Source organism: Cystoisospora suis, assembly GCF_002600585.1.
Source record: "Cystoisospora suis strain Wien I chromosome Unknown contig_2807, whole genome shotgun sequence".
NCBI classification, from domain to species: Eukaryota; Apicomplexa; class Conoidasida; order Eucoccidiorida; family Sarcocystidae; genus Cystoisospora; species Cystoisospora suis.
The window spans coordinates 1-20,562 of NW_027155603.1; the positions used below are offsets into that span (position 1 = coordinate 1).

Consider the following 20,562-nt stretch of genomic DNA (forward strand, 5'->3'; position numbering starts at 1 on the left):
GCACGCGCAACAACCGCGGGCGTTCCGGGCACTCCGCCTTGGGCGAACTGCTGGTTGCCCCTGATAAACTACAGTGTAGTAATCCGTGTACCTAGTACCCGGGTTACTACGCATCAGCCATCGTGCTCGGTCGTCGTGTGCCGGCACATCAACTAGTTGATGCCACACCACGAAGGGTACCCTCTACGGCACGGTTGGTGGCAGTACTCATGCGGAGAGACGAGCGGGTCTCACGGGGCCCAACTCTGTTGGCTGCCGGCACATTGGTCTGAACCGCAGGACCGACACCGTCACGGCCGGACCGGTTCGCACACTTAGCACTCCCGCTGGAAGCCCCCCCGGTTTCACTAAGAAACAATATAGCCGTTCCGAGGTCCTTTGTACCGCCCCGATGCCGCGCCTGGCTATCTGGGAAACCACAGTGCTTGGGAGACAGGTGTCCACCTGCCGGGAAGGGGGAAGAAGCACGTGCTCTGGAGCTACATTCAGTGTGTTACGCGCCATCTTCAATATAAACCCGGCCGAGCAGGTTAGCTATAAGCTTCTGAGCGGCATCCAGCCTTTTAATCCGTCACAGCTTCAGCCAGTTGTGCACAAAGCAGTGAAGCGGATCGGTCACACTCCCACGGTGTAGCGGCCGCAACCCTGTCTGCCTCATCGACGACTCTCTCAGACAACACTCTTAGCGACGCGCCGGACCCGCCTGGTCGCGCAGTCCACGCACAGCGTATCACAAACCGAACCACGCAGACAGCACACCAGTCACCACAGTGGACGGATGGGTGACAACCGCTGAGGCGCACAGATGAACACACCGCGCGCAGGCACGCCCGGGTCGCTCGACTACGCGTTTCGCTAGCTGCAGCTCATGACGCTCGCTGCTAGGTTGTTCACCTCAAATTCGGCACGCGTGTGGCACATTCGTTTCACTGCAGAATGCGATATCGGCTCAGTCCACGGGTCGGAGTCACAGCGCGCGCGGTAAGCTGCGAGAACTTGCCCCTCCTTCCACTTCGCGAGCAGCGCGACTCGAACCGCAACCGAGGAGTTTCGCGGTTCTAGGTGCCCCGGGTTGCAGCCGCGGGTCGCGACTGAGGTATACTTTCGCGCAAGGACAGCAAACAGTGTACGTGCTGAGCGTGCCAGAACCCTTCAGCAAATGACCACCGGAAACCACGTTAATGCGCGTTGCTGACTACGGCTCCTGAGACATGATACTGACAGACGATCGCACCCACCATCCACTGGCGAGCTCCAAGGCCACATGACTTCAGTACAGCCGGTATACGAGCGCAAGACATACAGCGTAGTGCACAGGTCGTGACAGGAAGGGCTGAGGCCCAAAGGAAGACCGGCCTGACCCGCGGCGGGAAAAAGAGCGGAGGAGGATGCTCAAGCAGCGCGCCGCGGCTGGAGGGAGCATCGCCGACTCGGCTTATACAAGGAACGGACACTTCCCACGCCGTGCTCGAACTTTTGGCCGTCCGCGTGGTGGGAGTTTGCATCGTAGCCGAGAGGCCGTGAAGCATGTAACCTTCAGCAACACGAAGACTACTACAGCAAGAGCGGAGTGGAGCAATCGTACCATAGGCGGCGACGAACATGTGGAGTCGGGCTGCGGGTACAACGCGCGCGGTCGCCCCTCCGACGCCCTCCACGTCCTGTTTGGCGTACGTCCTTTACAGTTCTTCTCACAGCGACAGCATGATGAGCGGTCAAACATCCGCAGCAAAGTTCGAATAATGTTTCCCTGTTTGTAGTCCTCCGCCGATTCTTCTCGACTGTCGCCTCGTTGTGCCATCGTTTATTTCTTTCGTTGCTGCTCTCACCCGTTGTCGCGGCGCCTTTTATATCTCCGCTTCGCTGCGGCCAGTTTCATTTTTCCTTCTCCTTCCGGGGTGTCCGAAAGATTGTTCCTTCTTAATACGCGTTAGCCTGTGTTACAGTGCTGTTGTTGTTTGTTGTTACGATTCTATCTTGGCGGGCCAGACGTGTGTATTATCCTCGCCGAGGCTCTTTCTCGAGTTGAATTGTCTCGTCGTAAAGCGGGTGGCATCTCTTACTCGTCCCGTTCTCCGAGTGTGTGTTGGCTCTTCATCACAGCGACCAATGTTAACATCGGGCGGTTGCGGCGTCCTTCGTATCTCGTCTCACCTTTTCACTGTCTACTGTCCTGGTTTTTTCGCTTCCGCCGTTTAGCAAATCACTTCGGTTTCCAATAGTGCAGTCACCATGTACCAGCCTCGTCCTTTTACCGGTGTCAATCGAGCCCGTGCAGCAGCGACGGTCAGCACGTCACAGACGGCGGCCGCTGCGAATTCCTCACGGGGTGTGCGTACACCGACCGGGTCTCCCTACGGGGGCCAGCAGCAAGGACCGCCAGCTATACTGTCCTCGGACTCTTCCAGCTCCGGTAGTACCGTTGACACGACTGACTTCCCCTTCCTTGTGAACCCTTCAAACCGGGCCCCCCCTACGCACCAATCAGCTCCTGCAGATTCGAATTTCGCAGCCCCGGCGTCGCCCGCGGCGCCGAGAAGAGCAGCTGCAGGGGGCGCTCAACATCAGGGGAATGCAGACACGGCTACACCGAGCTCAAGCGCGAATCCATGGTGGCAGCAGAAGGGTGCTCAGCAACAGCAGCAGCCCCGATCATCTCCCACGGGGGTGGGGGGGACTTCAGCGACGGGGACCGCGAGTTTGAGTAGTTTCTTCCCTGGAAGCGGATCGTCAAGACGTACAGGGTCGGCGGATAAGACTCTGTCTCGCAACCTTCATCAGATGCAGCTGCCTCCTGCGCCTGGATTTCGAAACGCAGGAGGGGGGGGAGGGGGCAGCAGGGCGTCTTGGGGAGGAACGTCACCCGCGGCTTTGGATACCTCCGCTGGGGGAGGGAAGCTCGACTTTTCTAGTGGGGGCGGTGGAGGGAATACTCCATCTTCAAGCGGCAGCGCTTCGTCGTTCCGCTCTTCAGGTGTACGCAACAGGCATGGGGCTGGGGGTCCAGTTGCAGCCTCCCCTGTCTCTCAGGCGCACCGCACGGCTGCGGCGGGAGGAGTGGCGACACCGGTTGGGGGCTTTTCCGACGGTTCAGCTGACGGGCCTCGAAGTGCTCTCGATAGCTCGGAAGGCTCGCAGAGAAGTGTCTTCGCCAGCGCTGTAGCTGTTACTGGCCGAGGAATTGATGTCCAATCCACTGGGGCTCCAAGTGAAGGCCGGGGAGGATCTTGGGGGGGCCAGCCAGCGGGAGCTGCAGGGGCAGATGACGTCAGCAGAAGAAAGGGGGTGGATCTGACGTACGAGAAACTTCCTCTTCTGGGATGGTGGCGAGCAGCCCGGGCGGCGAACGAAGCCGAAGCGGTCACGACGCTTGCAAGCATCGCGCCTGGGCAGGCCACAGAGAAGCAGCAGTTGCTTTTCCGTCTGGTTGTCAGGGAACCACCTGCTGCGGGGGCAGGAGTAAGTCAGTCTGATTTCGCTTTGTAGTTTTTCCTTTGCAGACTGGGCGCACACATTCTCGTGGCAAAGCCGCATGGGTTACCGACCCACCTCAAAAAAAAGCTCTGTACAGTGCATTGAACAAATGGACTTCATCTCGGCTTTCTCGTGTGGGTATTGCTCTCCGTCGTGTGAATCTTGTGTTTCATTCCTGGCCATGCATGGATGTGGGTGGTCAGTTGTCCGAGAGAAGGGCAACGCCGAAGAGTTTTGTTGTTGAAGGCGAGACGCTCAGTTTTTAGCGTGAAGAGAACAGAGAGTCTCCCGTTTTCAGGGGAGCCGGGTGGGAAATGCCGAATGGGTGAGAAAGCGGGTTGGGGAGGATGGAGAGAAGTTGTGACTATGTCTGTGTCTCGCGTATGGCGGTCGCATGTCTGTAGATCACATAGCTGTCCTCGCTTCAGATGAACTACCTTTCTTTAGTGTACCCGTACGTCAGCCCATGTACGTGACTGTTTACTCGGTAGGTTGCACATGCGGTATGCTTACTCGTACATCCTGATTGATAACGCGTGTCTGTTCGAGGTAGGAGGATTCCTGTGTAGGCGGAGCTTTATTTGTCCTCCTCGTTGTACTTGTATGTCTGTGTGCGTGGCGTGCGTGTGCTCGTGTTTCATGGGGATTTTTGTACACACTTGATATGTTTCTAGCTTTAGCAGCAGCACACAGATCTTGCGCCCATGACCGCAATCTGGTTTAGATATACAGAGTCTTTGTTGACGTACCTCCCCTACGGAATCTGAAGAAGCTGTTTTCCTGTCCTTTTTCAGGGTGCAAACTCCGGTGCTGCTGCTGGAGGAGGAGGAGGAGGCGTTCCTCTCTCTACTGTTTCCGGTGGGCCAAATGCGGGGAGGGGCGGTGCATTACCAAGACGATCGCTGGATGCCGCAGAGTGGGGTGCTGACGGGGGAGTTGAGGAAGGCCTTCCCGAAGGTCATGATCATCATACTCACTCCGTAGCAGGAGCGGGTCATCCACTTCATAGTCGTGGAGTAGGGAAAGGCATAGACGACGCATTTTCTCTACGGGAAGGTGGTGGAGGTCGAGGGGGGGGCCGCTTCGTTGGTCTTGCTGCTGCATTTGGAGCTGGGGATGGAGTGCCATCTGGGGGGAGAGCAAGAGGAAGAGGTATGTGACTGTCATCGGAGTCTCTGTTCATTTCATTCTTCCTTCTGAGGAGGAGGACGCAGCTTTTCACCTTCATCCCTCAAGCGTGTACGATCTCCGTTTTTCAGTATGTGTACTGTTTTTAGTGTATGGCATTCCGTCTAGAGCCTGCCTCTGTAACGGTAGTAGTAGGAAATTGCGTCTCGTGTTTATATCTCTGCGCACACACCGTCTTCCGGTTTATCCGTGTTGTCTTAACTCCAGAGAAGCCCTGTCTTTATTCTTTCGTCCATCTACTGTATGGTGGAGTGAAGAGAATCTACATGACGATATCTGTCTTTCTCCTGTCATTTTCTCTCTCTCGTACGGCATTCTAGCAGGTGACCAAGTCTTCTGCATGGATGATTCGTTGTCTCCTACTGGCTCGTCAGGCTCGGCCTCGGCTCAGCCATCTCGTCCTTCTCTGCCTCCGGCGAGTTCGAGGGGTCCACAGCGTCCATCAGCTTTAGGTGGAGGGGACTCCCACTCATATTTCTCATTGAGCGCCTCCCGCATCTCCCCTGACTCGCCGCCGTCTCTGGATGGTGCTAGTGCACTGTCAGGGGATCATCAGAGGTGGAGGCCTTCGGATACATCTGGGACTCGGGGAGAGGAACTTCTAGGTAGTGAGCAAACAACGGGGACAACCCCACATCGTAGCGGTGCTCCTGCACCATGGATGGGGGCAGGGTCAGGTGGAGGGCCTCCGAAGGGACAGCAGATGTGGCGGCAACCTTTACCTCAAAGTACATCATCATCTCAAGGAGAGGGAGAGGATGCTTCAGGCGGAAGAGGTCGAGAAGGTGGTGGGACGGAGGCTTCAGTTTTTTTTTCAGAACGTCTTTTCAGGGATGGCGGGGGGGCTGAGGGAGGAGGAAGATCAGGACAGCCAGGGTTGTCTTCTGGAAACGGAGAAAGAACAGGCGGTGGTGGGGTAGGAGGAAACCATCAGAATGAGCAAGCAGTGGGAGAAAAACTGCGAGATGAAGAATTCAGAAGGTGGGGCGCGGTTCATCGATCTGGACAACAGGGTCCTGCCCGATCGGGTGGAGTAAATGCCACAGCTAGTTTCACCGGAAATCGTGGGGGAGAGAACAGAAGCAGTCGCGAAGAAGGAGGGGGAGGATCGGGACAACAACAGGAAGGCGGTGGACGTGAAGAGTATGGAGGTGCTTTTCCGTCTTCGAAAAGTTCGGACCTTCATAATCGAGGTAAGGGATCCTCCGGCCAACAGAGCCATCATCACCCGTCCCAACGAGGAGGGGGAGGAAACTCACAGCAGTCCGCGGATTATGGTGGAACACACAGTCAAGCGGCGGCTTGGGGATGGGAAAGTGGACGCAAGAAGGAACCATCAGGAGGACACAGTCAGAATCATTCACTCGAGGGAAAAGTTGGAGGCCCTTCAGGAGACGTAGTAGTTGATCCTTCTCATGAAACGACTGTTCACAATAACCATGGTAGTAGTGGTGGTCCTGCTCCTGTACGTGGGGGGGGTCTATTCAATCGTGCGATAGGGGTGCGGGATGCTAGCCGGGGTGCTGCGCGGAATAGTCGAGCACCTTCGGAAGATGGTCCGATGGTTGCTACAGGAGAGGAGATGGCTGGTGATCGAGAAACGGGTACTGGTGGATATCGAGGAGGCCGGGGTTTCTACTCTCAGCCTCAGGGAGGTACTGGAAGTGGGGGACGCAAATCCTTCGGAGGAAGCGGGAATACTGTGCCTTCTTCCGCAGGAGACATTCCTGCGAATTCCACGCCGGGTGCAGGGGTGCTTCGTGGAAAGAAACAGGGGAATGACGGCGAAGATCATAATGATTGGGAGTCAATTCGGAGAGGGCGAAAGAATCGCACGGGGGGAGGGGGGGCGACAACGAGACAGGCGTCGTCACCTGTCAAAGGTGCTCGCACTGCAGCATCTCAGGAAAAGGCAAGCGGGATGATGATTAATGTTCCTGGAAGCGGGGAAGAAGACGAGCAAGGCAACATCTCTCGTGGAGGAGAAGGAAGCAATGATGCGGGGCTTTCTCTCCCAGGTGAGCCGGCTGGTGGGAGCCGCCCCCTTGGTAAGGATATCTCGAGCACGACACCGAAGAAGCCGCAAAGGCAGTCAGATAGGGGGACGACAGGGGGCGTGGGCTCATCATCTCAGGCGGACGGAAATAGTCCGTTGACCACCTCGGGCAGTGCTGGAGGCTTCTGGAGCGAAGAGCCAATTATTAGACGTCGACCTCAGCGTCCTCCTCCCGGCCCCGCCACATCGGGTGAATCAAATGGAAATCTTCAGCCACCTACCAGCATTCAACAGATGCATCAATCTTCCGGGAAAGTGGAGGCAGAAAGTAAGACGGAGATCGAAGCAGGAGGTCCTTTCATTCAAGTCGGTGATGATAATGGGAGTAGGAGAAGCAGCAGCAGCAAGAGAGGAGACGCACAAGTCGGAGGGGCTCCGTGGTCGGCAGCGGGGAAACATCATGTCTCTCGCGCGGGCCCTCCACCGGTGTCCCCAAGTCGAGGACGACCTAGTTCTGTTGCGGATGAAAAACGCCGAGGAGAATCTGCTGCAGTTACGCCTATCGCGCCATCACCCCGTGGTAGTAGGTCTCCTGCTCCAAGGCGGGGAGGTGAAGACAGGAGTCAAGGCTTAGAAACTCAGGAACATGAGACATCGGGGGGATACAGCGAGGCTCCCTTTTCCAAAGAAAGGAGGGACGATGACCTCGGCACTCCAGCAGCACGTCTTCACCAGCGGGTCGACGACGGGGGGGGCGTCCCGGCGACCGCTCAGTTACCGAGTGTAGCCGGAGGGTTGTTGTCAGTTCCTAGAAGGGGAGAAGACGTTGCTTTTCCCTCCTCATCTAGAAATAGAAATGAGGTAGCCGTTGCTGCTCCTTCTACTTCTTCCGTGGAACCGGGTGCGGATCTTCAAGATGGTGGAGCAGGATTAGGGACTCCTGCGTCTTACTTGCAGCATTTGTTAGGAGGAGTCTTGGATGATGCGCTACTTCCTTCTTCTGGCCGTGCCGGAGGAGGGGGAAACGGGTATCTGTTGTCTTCAGCGTTGAACCATGGGACTGGAGGCGGGCGAGGGACCAACAATCCCGCGCCTTCCGCTGACCCTTTTTCACCTTCTCCATGTGCCTCAGGGCACACACACGCCCCTGGTGCTGCCGTTGGCTCTGCTGTGCCTCCTTCTTCGCAGTCGTCTTCCTCGTCGTTCCCGCCATCCGCAGCCTCCCCTGGTGACCGATTAGTAGCGGCGTTCCTCGCAGCTCAGAGAGAGGGAGGACTTGTGGGGGGAGATGGGGCCTCGACAACCCTGGCTAGATTGAGAGCAGGAGGTGGTGGTGGAGAGTCAGGCGTTTCCTTGGGTGGTAGCGTCACGTCGTCTCATCGTCGCATGCCCGAGGGAGTTACATCAAACCAGCAGTTGCTTGAGTTGCGAAGAGAACAGTTATTACAGGTATTGCATCAGGGGAGGGGATCACACTCTCAGCAGCAGCAAAAGAGTGTGTGGGGGGCTGGACAGAATATTTACGAAGCAGCAGCAGGGAAAGGAACGAGCGGAGGTACGCCATCCGCGTCACCTTTTCTCTTAGGGAATCGAGGGATACCACGAGGGGAGGGTAGTCTTTTGTCGCAAGTTCCTGGAGAGGCTGGACATCGTCTTCCTCGTTCTGGAGAGAGTCAGGTATGTCCCGCTACTACTGGTAGTAGTGGTGTTGATGGTCCACAACAACCACGAGGAGGCGGCATTATGGGCATGATAGATTCAGACGGTCATCGGGGGGGAGGAGGTGTTACTGCTTCAGTTCAGGGTGGTGCTAACTATTATCGACCTGTCCAAGGACGTATGCATGCTGCTGATCATCATCCCTCAATAAGTGATCTACGGGTAAGAGAACAACACAGCGCTGCTGGCATAACCCCTGGAATGATGTTGAATACGCTTGATCCAAGAAGACAGCAACAACAGTTCAGAGTGATGGAGGGGGGGAATGAGCGTGGACTGGAGAGTCATTCTTCAGCAGTAGGCAGGGAGGAAGGGGGAGGAGCCGTGACTCGCCTAGGAGGAGGAGGTAGCGCACCTCACAACCCCGCCCTTGAGTTTGCTCGGAAGGAGGAGATAGCGAGAATGGCGGGAGGAAGGTGTGTTCAGCAGCAAGGAGACTATTTCCATACGGGACTCAAGCCAGCATCTCAATCCCGGGGCTTAGGAGTTGGAGAAGATATGTCGTCAGGTATTATGGGTTACACGTCATCGTCGTCCCTTCCCTCCGCCAGTACGTCTTATACTAGTGGAACGAGAGGACAACATCATGCCGTTGGGTCTATGCCTCATCAAGGAGTTTACTGGGAGAACGCCATGACTGGTGGACAGGCGGGCGGGAGTGTGCCGGCATCTTACGGGGGCCTTCCTCAACAAAAGGAACAGGAAGATCTATACCTTCTTAACAGACGCCTTATTATGCAACAAGAAAGAGATGCGTCTCTCCGTATGGAAGGCGGGGAAACATCAGGGAAGAAGGGTAGTGAAGGTAGTAGTGGTAGGGGTAGTAGTCTCGCGCCTCCACTTCCTCCTCAACCTCCCAAGTTTGAAGATAATACCCCGAGATGGTACTACCGTGACCCAAGCGGAGAAGTACAGGGACCTTTCCCATCAAGTATTATGCATCACTGGTGGCAACAAGAGTTCTTTCCTCCTCACCTGAAGATGAGATGTGACATTAGTCATCCATGGATTGCTTTCGGAGATCTGTACCCACTAGGTGGAGTGGAACCTTTCACCCGCATTCCCTCTGCCCAGCGTGTTGCTAAGCTCCATCAGATGCACGTCGAACAGGACCTCGTCCAACAGCATCAGGGCGGGTTGGCGGGACGAGGAGGAGGGATGATACCAACAGGAGGCGCGCCGCCTCCGGCTGAAATTCTTCGAGAAGAAGAGGCTGAATTTTCACGCTTAACACGACAACAGCAAAGAGGAAGAGGGGGAATGCCTCTCCAGCAAAACCCCTGTGACACCCGACATCCATCTGTATTGCATCAAAGAAATCTTCTAACGGAGGAAGGTGTTCGACGTCACACGGATATCTTGATAGGAGATGAAGGTAGAACTAGAGGAGGTGAAATGGCGTCAGGAAGAGGAAGGAACAGTAGGGAAGGGTCTCTTGACTTGAAGACTAGCGAAAACGCTGCCAGTGGTGGAGGAAGGCCTGGAGGGGAATCTGCTTGGTTCATTGCAGATGTAGGAGGGATCCAACAGCAGTATCACGGGACGGGTACCTCGACTAGTGTGATACCTTCAGAAAGCACGGCTGCTCATCATCCCTCCACTATATCATCATCACCAGGCGCTACCGACCAAGGAGGACTATCAGTGACTTCCACCAGCTCTCAGCCTCAACACCTGCACGCAGTTTCCCAACAGATGACAGGAAGAGGATGGCCAGTTTTATCGACTCGAGAAGCAGCTCATGAAAGAAGAGGAGAATTCAGAGAAGATCACCAAGTCGGGACAGCTACAGTTGGTGGTATGACGGCGGCTCGTCTGTCCCCACGACTAATGCCACCTTTGCCATCCTCTGGAGGGATGAGCGGGGGCGGAAGTGATGTATCTTTTTTGAAGCAAGAACCACGGGCTATATCCCCTCCACCTCACGGTAGTACGGTCATCTCACCTAGAGGTAGCAGCAGCCGCCCTGATCCAGACAAAGGAGTACAAGACGGGGCAGTAGACAACTCAAAGGCTGCCGCCGTATCTATTCCTTTATCCACGGAAACTTTTCCAAGTCTAGGCAGGGGGGGGACAAGGACAGTTTCTACTAAGGGAACAGGGGGGGAAGGAGCAGTAGCGGCACCGGCCGCCGACGAGTGTCTCCGTGAAGGAGAGGGGATGAAGAAGGGCAAGGAGGACAGCAGAAAAACTCAAAAGGAAGAAGAAGGGCAAGAGAGATCAGCTCTCGTCTCGGCCGGTAGTGGTAGCGCTGCTTCTTCGCAACAAGGAAAGGGTGTGAAAATCAAGAGTGCTGGAGGGGAACAAAAAAAGAAGCAATCGAAAGAGAAAGGAAGTGGAGGAGACGGCACTTCTTGGGTAGCAGCAGCAGGAGAGACGCCTCCTCCACTGGCGAAGGGGCACCCGAAATCGAAAGGTACAGAAGCGACAGCCGTGTCTCTTACGGCTACACCTACAACTCCTGGGGGGACAGCAAGTCCAACCAAAACTGAAGGAGGGTCAAAGAAGAAACCACAGAAGGAATCGTCGGGTAAAGCACATGCTGAGACTCCCTGGGGGAGTGTTAAAGAAGCGTCTTCAGGAGGTAGTGGGAGTCCTTCCGTGACAGCAAGTACACCCATATCCACTTCTCACTCAGAGCATCCGACACATGCCGCGGCCTCGTCGAAATCCCGCGATGGAGGGACGGGTGCGACACCGTCTTCTCAAGGTACAAAACAAACTCCTGTGACAACCACACCTACGACTATGACTGGGGCAGGTGGAGCAACGTCTAGCGGCGGAGTCCTAGTATCCTCTCCTCAACGACCAAGTAATAGCTCTCAAAGTTCATCATCTGGTGTAGCATCAGGTAAGGGAGGGGGAGGTGGGACAGAGACAGCAGTGGGTGTGTCTCCTGTGAAGAAGTCTTCAGCTAAAGCTGCCTCATGGAGTACCCTAGCTGCGGCAAAGCCACGACCTGGAGAAAGTCTAACGGAAGTGATGAAGGCGGAACAACAGTTGGCCGATCAACTAAAGAAACAAAAGGAAGAAGAAGCCCGAGCTAAGGCGGTGAGTTCTCATCCCATGCCCATTTCCCCCGCTGATTCTGGCCCCTGTTTTCTCGCATTACTCCAGTGTAGATATCATGGCATCTTCCAGAGCGCACTGTCGTGTAGGTTATCTCTAGATATCGCTTTCGCACTCAGTTCATCTCAATCACTCTGCGTGTGCGCATGCACAGAGGCGGACCACGTCTCCCCAGACGTCCATGTATCATTCATACAGGGATCGGGCAGTCACCTTCGCATGTTCTAACATACGCCATTGCATTGCGTCTCGATCTTCTGTTTGTTGTCTTCACGCACGTGCTCAGGTTACGATATACGTGACGAAGCGCTGTATGCCTTGGATTAGGCGCAGAGGAGGAAGGGGAGAAGAGTATGGGTTACAGCTTTGCATGGTGTATGTGAAAGAGAAAATAGGAAGGTCTCCCGTACAGATACTTCACTGCGAGCTCTTCTGTCATCTGTCCGAGTATATATCTCTATATAGGTACTAATGGTTTCAATTCGAAGTTTCTTTTCTGCTTAGATCGTGTGATACACACGTCTGTGCACGATTTCGCTTGTATGGGACGCGCTGCTGTACTATACTGCTCCCTTCGTGATAGTATGTTTATACCAGGACGCCGTGTACAGCTGGTAGTGGCTCCCACGTTCCACAGTCCTTTTAGCGTTTTCTCTCTCCGTATAGACAACCCTAGGTACATAACACACAGTCTTAGCACTGCTAGTTCTTTTCGTTTGTTTGTGTCGCGTTCTCGGGGAGAGTAAGTCTTCATTTGTATGATACATCGAGGAGAGGATTGGTTGGGTACTTCTTTTGATTTGACTGACTCTCTCTTTCTTCATGCCGAGAGGATCTATCCTGTTCTTTTCTATGCTGTTCTGTCCTATTCGTCCTCCCTCAGGCAGCAGCGAGAGCAGCCGCCGCTGCAGCAGCTGCGTCTGCTCCAAAGAAGACAGGATGGGCGGTCACTCCGTCGTCTCCTTCTCCGGCCGTATCGTCGCCTTTAACTACGTCTGACGGGACAGGCACTCTACCCGGAGGAGGAGACGGTGTAGATTCGTCAGATTTTCCAGATCTGCAGATGGCGGCAAAGACTCCTGAGGGTCTTCTTCACGGAGGAGCTTCTCATCATCATACAGGATCGACAAAGAAAGGAACAGGAGGAGGGACGACTACGAATGGCAGCCATACGACTAATGCCGGAAGTCCTCCGAAAGGTCAACAAACACCAGGAAGTGGAGTAGGGGGGGGAGAGCATGGGAGTAAGAAGAAGACGAAATCTCTTCAAGAGTTCGTTGCTGATGTGAACGCTCAGAAACGTGAGATGACAGGTCCTCCACAGAATGCATGGAATCGACATTCCCCTTCATCTGTAGTAGGACGGATAGGTGGAAATACTTCTTCTATCACAACCCCCTCTTCCTCTCCAGGCATGACAGAAGATCATAGCAAGACTTCTCCAATGCTTACATCATCATCATCACCATTGGCATCGTCGGGGGTAGTAGGGGGCAACGATCACCGTAAGGCAGGAGAAAGAGGAGGGAATAACGATCAACAGGAGCTATCAGGAGGCGGAGTAGTAGGACGACAATCGACTCCTTCCCAGCGCCATAGTTATGCGAGTCATACAACGACTACAAGTACACCTGGCAGTCTTGGAGGGGCAGGGAAAACATCAGGAGGAACATCGAAGTGGGGTGCAGGTGAAGGAGAGGAAGGAAGAAGCATCGAAAAACCAAGCGGGAGCACTAGTACCAGCAGCATCGTAGGAGGAGGAACAGGAGGTGGACTAGCTTGCTCGAAAGGATCAGGTGGGAAAGTTGATGGAGAACATTCTGGGAAAAATTCAGGAGGAGGAGTTCATTCTAAAAGTAAGGACACATCACCAAAGAAGCTCATACTTAATATGTCTTGTATATGTGGAAGAATTTCTGTCAAACTATGATTGGTCAACATGAAACATTACATTTTATCGTCCATGCATACATAGAAGGGATCTGTAATGAAGATATATATATATATATATATGTCTTCTCCTAAACAGTTTAGGCGTGCCAGCATATTCTCTAACTATATGCACGCATTTGCACCGAAACCGGAGGCTGTAGATGGTGACGAGTGGGTGTCTGAAGGATTTGGGAGCGAGGAAGTGAGAGAGGAGAGAGCGGAGAGTACACGTCGTAGAAGAGAAGATGACGGAAGAGTCTGGAGGACAGGGAGAATGAAGATAGAGAACAGGCTTGGGAGGCAGACATGCATTATCTGGTGACTTCATTTCTTTGGCTGATTGGAGGTGATACGAGGTTCTTCCTACAGATGGATATTCTGTTGTATCCTGGCAGCTCTGACAATATCTCTGTATATGCGTACGGTTTCTGTCCGTGTGCGTTACCTGTCTTGGAGTATGCAGTGGTGAGAGCGAGAGAACGAAACTGTAGAGATCGTGCGTGCGTGTATGAACGGTTGGCTAAGAAGGGAGAGGGAGAGGAGGCTTTCAAGTAGAGAAGTACGGGTGGACGTCTTTCTTCTGCTTAATAAGACGGCCGATACGTGGGGTGGTAGCATCGAGCTCTTGTTCTGTCTCCTCGGTCTCATTCAAAGTACGTAGTTTACATGGTCACAGATGACATGTAAAACAAATTCGCGAGTGTGCTGTCATTCTTGTCCTTTCTTTTCATTTGTGTATGGGGGGTGCATGCCTATGCACATAGTATATATACATATATATGTCGAGAGAGAGAAAGACATCCACATACACATGTATGTACATGCGTACGTCTGTGTGTATGTACAGATACAAAGGGAGGGGAAAACACCCGTCCAGCTGGAGAAGTTTTGCCGGAGAGATTTAAGGAGCAAGTCGATGGTAAGCGCGTTTGCTTCATCCTATGCGCTTGTTTGAGGCAGATCAAACCTTTGAATCGATCCCGTGTCATCTACGCTTTTCTTTCATTGCAGCTGTAATTACCTTGTCGAGAGAACGTTAAAGACCATGGGTGTCTGTAAAGGAGTGTCCACCAGTTATCTTCAATCGTTCTTTCCCTGTACCATCAGCATACGTCGCATCATACTATGGGGGAGCAGCAGTTGTCAGAAGGGTTCTCATCTTTTAGATAAACAACTCTTTCCTTATTATCCAGTACAAGAAGACAGCGAGGCACTATGGACGAGCTGGAGTAGTGTAACTTGTATGTCCCGTCGTTTTCTCCTCCACCACGGTGTATGTCCGCATGGGTAGTGAGTTAGCCGGAGGTGCGTGAAGGCTTGATGAGTTGGCGGAGAGATCTACACTTGCACATATATTATAGATGTGTGCTTCACTTTGTAGTTTAGCTTTCTCTTCACTTACGTCGTGTGAGGGCGTTTTCTTGCGTGTTTTTCTCTTCCTCTTTCTCTTGCTTTTGATTGATAGAGTGGAAGATGCTGATGGATCAAACTTCCCTTCATTTTGACCTCTCTGTTATGGAGTACTTATCTACCTTCACGGTAAGCTTGTCATCTCTGTGCTTTCTCTCTTTTCTATACATTCGGTGCTCGCGGGTACTCCCGTGTTCCCCTCTTTTCGCCGACTTCATTCTTGTGTGTGTGTGTGTGTGTATCTTTGGAGAAGTGGGATGTCATGAGAAAGAGAACCTCACGCTGTGTACTTTTAGATACGTATGTATGAATATGCACGTATGTGAGCGTAACAACCACCTGTCCTCGAAACCCATAGAGATTATCGACTGGACTATGTAGATGCATTTAGCTGTGTAGACAAATGGCTGTTTGTGTGGCTGCATGTGGAAGAAAGAAAAGAAACAACTAACATTTCACCGAGCTATCGAAGGGTGTGATGAGAGCGCACACGGGTGTATTGGCAGTCATCATGTTTGACGACGATGTCGCTTTGTGATAATGTGTCTATCAGTTTCTTCTCTCTCATGTCTTGTATCTGTCTATACGCCTGCTAACTGGCGTCCCATTTCTTTCAGTGTCAATGTCTTCTGAAGCCTAATGTTTGAACTTTTTTGCATGCTGGGAGAAAAGTCAAAACAATGAGAGAGAAGGTGCGAGTACTTCCTGATGCGGGGGGATTTCTCGAGTTTCTTCCTAGATATTTCTGTCTGTTTTCTTGTTCTCCTCTCTTCGTTTTTCAGTCAGAAGGAGAGATCGTCGATTTCCTAGGGCCAAATGTAGAGGATGGAAGTCAGCTAGAGACTTTCGCCCGACAGTTATTATCTATCAATACCCACTTCGCAGCTAATGCGGGGGGGCACCATCGACAACACCATTCGAAGAAAACCTCAGGACACCATCATGCCTCCTCTTCATCTCTAGACGATGATACACACGACTCAAGCAAACAAGGTAGGGGATTCAGAGTTCATAGTCAGATGTGGTTTTCTTTCTCCTTTGCGGTTCACAGAAAGCCGCAGACCTGTAACAGAAGTAATGCAAATGTCCCATCTTCGTCGTGTTTCTTTCTCCCCTCACACTACCCTGTCTCTCCCAGGAGACTGCCACTACGTTAGAAGAACCTCTTCAGAGTGGAGGAAGAATGCTGAAGTGTACGTGACGATGTATGGTTTTCGTTTCGTTCCATGTCGTCTCGTTCATATAATCCATCTATCTCTCTGGATGTTCTTGTTTATACATATAGAGGCGTTTCTTCTTTTCTTTACCTTGGGGTGTCTGTCTGTATCTCTCATCGGGTTGAAGGAGTATAGACAGATTTCGATACTACAAAGAGAAGGTGAATGAACGAGGTANNTACCTCGTTCATTCACCTTCTCTGTATTATCGAAATCTGTCTATACTCTTAAGGGCGAGACGCGGTCTTCCCTTTCTTCGTGTGCAAGCTGTCTAGTGCTCGAGCCGTATATGTCCGGAATCCCTTCTCACTCTCAGCCAGGAGAGGCCTATACTTAAGTAGACACTTTAGACTTCAGCCTCAGATCGCCCTTCTTGTCTGCTGTATGTAATAATAGGTAGCCATACTGTTTCCTCTCCCATTGTGGTATGCTGTCTAGTATATGAACACATACATGTAGATGTATGGACTTTCTCATGCCTGTATTCGGTTGTATCGAGTTCAAAATATGCTATGCACGTTCTTAGCCAGTCAGCTGTTGTCGTTCTTTCTTTTACTTCCTACAGGAAGTAGGAGGAGCGGTCACCAAGGCTCTGTGACTTCTGCAAGTAACAACAGAGGAGGCCGAGCGGGTGGTGGCGGTGGTCGTGGCGGGGGGGGGGCAGGCAAGAAGAAGAAGGTTCAAGGAAAGACAGTCGATCCATCGATGCTAGGTAGGCTCAGGGGAACTCATGGACTTACACGGTAAGATAGAGAGTGAGATAGATAGGTAGATGAGATAGACAGGTGTACGTTCGAAAAAAGACAGCCTTTGGGCTCTTGACGCCAGGTAAGCCTAGGCTTTGTTCTAGCGTATAGAGGGGCAGAGTGAGAGATAGACACATACATACGCAGGGACGGTCAAGGAAGGACAGTCGATTCATCGATGCTAGATAAGCCAAGAAGAGATCATAGACTTTGCTGTACATAGATAGACAGATACATACCTACACTCGTACTCTCCATCGATGGAAAGATGTCACCGTAGTAGTGTTCGCTGATACATAGTTTGTATGATGTAAGGGGATTGCTGTTCCAAGAAGACAGTTGTTCCTCGTGTACTCACTGCTTAGCTATAAATATATGTGTGGATCGTCAGGGCGACGCTTGGGGTGTGAGTGTGTATGGCTGATTCTCTGCTTTCTGTTTTGCTATTCTCTTTCTTTTCTTTACAGGCTTTTCAGTTAAGAGCCACCGCATTCTTCAGGGTACCATTGATCACGGAACAGACTAACCTTTAGGTTAAAGAGAAGGGAAGGAAGGAAGAAGGAAAGATTCGATCAGCGAGCTAGACCTGTTGTATCAAGAAGAAGGGGAAAGAGAACATCGGAAGAAGAGTGCTCAAGCCTGATATAGGCTACTCGCTCCTGTAGGGTCGACCTTCAAGACGACTGGCTGGTCTCCGCAGACTCACCAGTCGGTGTTGAAGGGCTTGGTGTCGGAGGAGTCCGGAAAACTCTAGGTGAAGAGAACCGAAGGTGATGGATGGGAGGAGGGGGCAGGTAGAGGCGTGAAGAGACTGGGGACAACGAAGAAGGAACGGTTTGATTTTCTCGTCGTCTTTTGTGCCTCCCGAGTTGCAAGGATAGAGGAGAGATGTGTATAGATTCTTTCTTGCGTGTGTGTCTGTACACACAACACCTTTGTCCATGTGAGGTGATAGCGCTTTTTAGCGTGTCCTCATCACCCCCCGGTTACCTATTTGTCTGTAGGTCTCCTGTCTATCTCTCTATGTGGGATAGACATATGGCGGAGGGGGGGCGAGGCTGGGCTGTCTTGACTGTAGGTAGGGTGATGCGCGAAGGGAGGCGAGCTGAGGTTTTCCTTTTGACTGGAAGATTGTTGAAGACTGATGACGTACCATCATATGGCTTGGCAAGGATGGATGTGTGTTTGATGTTGAAGAATATAAGAAACAGCAATTCCTTCTCAAGATCTCCAAAAGAGACAGGAAGAAGAGAATCGTGTGATGACTTGAGTGTATGTGTTGACGCTTTGATGTCCCCTAGAGAGGTGTTTTTCCAGGAGGGGGCGGGACGTGAAAAAGCGAAGACATCGTCGAATCATGGAGGGACATCGATGGCATCGGCCCAACCCCGGTCGATGTACATGAACCTTGCTCCATGGTGTGTCTCTGTCTAAAGAAGCCTTTTGTTTCTCTCTCGGTGATTTATGTCTGCCTCTCAGAGGCGTTTCTATTCATTCGTTTGTTTTTTTCTTCTGGCTCGAAGCTGTAAACGGCTTTCTGATTTTTGACTCTCTACGGTAATTGGTTAAGAAACACTCTTCACTATCTTCGTTACATCCTAGTCATGTTTAGGTGCTTTTGTCTCCTACGCGCAACAGGCGCTTCTCCTCGACAGGGAGAGGGGAGGGGAGGAGCAGGATGAGGTTGGTTTGCAGGCCGCTCTTCGTCTAGCTCGGGGGGGAAGGGAGAGCGAGTGTAGAACTCAGCGTTTCTTTCCTCCTCATCCATAACTTAAATCTCTGTGATTGGCTGATTGGTTTATCGACACATAGAATGTTTTTCTTAACTAACGAACTGCGTTTGAGATGACGGCGGCGAAGATCTTAGGGATCTTTTGTACGGCATGCACTGCTCCTGGTACTGCAGTAGGAGAGAGGTATGTCGCCCATCTTTCCGGTGTCTTTAGTTCGAGATGTTCTCTTTTCTCACATCTTTCGCCTTGGAGGAGATAGATAAACAATTCTCTCGTGAAACGAAAGCTTCTTTGTGATTGAGTTTGGGTCAAGAAACAGACACAAAGTCGTCATCCCCCTCATACCCTCCCCGTTACGTCTCTCCTGTGTCGGTCTGTATCTTGTGCGTTCCGCACGCAACTGAGCTGCTCACCTAAAGTCGCTTGGTCGATCTACCACTTCTTCAACAGGATAGACATGTATTCACGCCTATCAACATACCTATACTGTGTTGTATGATCAGCATACATCTCTACATTTGTATATGTTATGTGTACATGTGTCTCGTCTTCCCTGCCCCACGATAGGTAAAGAAAAAGAGTGAGGGGACCGGAATGATGGTGTCGTTCTACCCCCGTCCCCCGCCTCTTCTCCCTTCCCTCCCCGTACACCCCTTTGTATGTGCACTCTACCGATACTAGAGGAACCGTTCTCCTGATGAGAGATGACGACGACGATAGAGGATGATGACTGTGCGTCTGTCGGATCAAATGAGTCTTGCCACCAGGTGGGTGTGTAAGTACGTTTGTTGTGTGTGTTCAAGGAGAGGGGAAGGACACCGCCCATGCTAACCGTGTACAAGAATAGCTGCGAGGAAAAGTTCTGAATGCTGTCCCCTGTGCTTGTCCCTCTCTCTCCCTATGTTTATCTATATGCTTGTATGTGAGCTGCTCTTTGAGGGTGATGATCCGCCTCTGACCGTCCCCACACTTCCAGTCGAATAACTTGATGGTGTGAGGAAGCCTATTTTCCTGGCAGTTTTCCGCCCTGGAGGGAATGTAGGTCAGAAGGGGGGGGGAAGGGACCCGATGGACGGGAGGGACGCCAGGTTTCTCATGTATACCTTGAATATGAATCTATATAGTATCGACACATATGTGCGTATATCTGTCTGTATGGAGATTACAGGAAGAGAAGACAACTTCCCCCGTGTTATGAGGGGTTGTAAGAGGATGTGGTGCAGTCATCGAAGTAGACACGTGGATAGATGTTGATGTTCTGTTTCTTCGTGGGGGTGTTTCTTGGTTGTTTGTGTGTCTGTCTCTTCTTTTTGTTAGTCAAGAAAAGAAAAAAGGAAAGAAATGAATAGTAGCAGGCACAATGGCATCAACAGAAGTTTCGCGTTTCAAATATCACCTCAGAGGTGACAAACTCATTATGGACAAGGCGAAGGAGAAGGACGACGAGCAACAGCATGTCTCCAGGACCCGGTGTAAATAACGCCTTAAGAGAGATAGAGATGAGGGACAACCTCTCTCTTGGATACTTAGAGGAGGTTCTGCATTCTTCTGTCGACCTCGATGTCTCATCCTATACATCAGCTTGATGTTTTTCTCATTCGAAATTGCTCATGGTCTAGGCAACAACTAGAACACGAGAGACGCACGTGGTGACGGCTACTCCTTTTATGTATCGTTCTCAGGTAGAATCTTAACCGATATATATGTATATATATATATATATATATACCCACATATATAGTATCCTCCAACTACTACTATTGCACCTAATCACTGCGTTGGCTGGTCATGGCTATCGGTCGGCATATGATGTGTCTCGTATCTGTCTGGATTGTATTTGTAGTGATGTTGGTGTGTCATTAAAGACTTCTGTGAAGTGAAAACATTGCATCGGTTCGTCCCGTACTCATGTCCAGGGGGTTGTTGATAGTATGAGGTCATCTTCTCTGTCCATTCATTCCACAGTTACTGTCTTCGCACTTTTTTTAATCATCCTCTTCGTCATTCGTTTTTCTGGTGAGAGACGTGCGTACATCATCCTAATTTCAGTTGCGCGGAGTCACGAGGCAAAGGGGGGG

At 51.8% G+C, this 20,562-nt stretch overlaps 1 protein-coding gene across 1 annotated transcript; it reads left to right on the forward strand.

The window, feature by feature from the left end:
* The first annotated feature begins 1,569 nt into the window (after window positions 1-1,569).
* On the forward strand, window positions 1,570-20,561 carry CSUI_005783 (gyf domain-containing protein). Its single transcript, XM_068065953.1, has 9 exons — window positions 1,570-3,459; window positions 4,269-4,626; window positions 4,986-11,428; window positions 12,330-13,302; window positions 14,226-14,297; window positions 14,844-14,917; window positions 15,571-15,781; window positions 16,571-16,748; window positions 17,219-20,561. The coding sequence occupies exons 1-9, from the start codon at window positions 2,233-2,235 to the stop codon at window positions 17,229-17,231; spliced, it is 9,549 nt and encodes a 3,182-aa protein (XP_067922071.1). The 5' UTR covers window positions 1,570-2,232; the 3' UTR covers window positions 17,232-20,561.
* Window position 20,562: the final 1 nt, after the last annotated feature.

Bases quoted from the DNA above. Each gene is read 5' to 3' on its own strand.
- CSUI_005783 (XM_068065953.1), top strand. From the start codon at position 2,233: ATGTACCAGCCTCGTCCTTTTACCGGTGTCAATCGAGCCCGTGCAGCA. The intron at 4,627-4,985 runs GTATGTGACTGT...GCATTCTAGCAG, and splicing joins GGGGAGAGCAAGAGGAAGAG to GTGACCAAGTCTTCTGCATG. The intron at 13,303-14,225 runs GTAAGGACACAT...GTGTATGTACAG, and splicing joins AGGAGGAGTTCATTCTAAAA to ATACAAAGGGAGGGGAAAAC.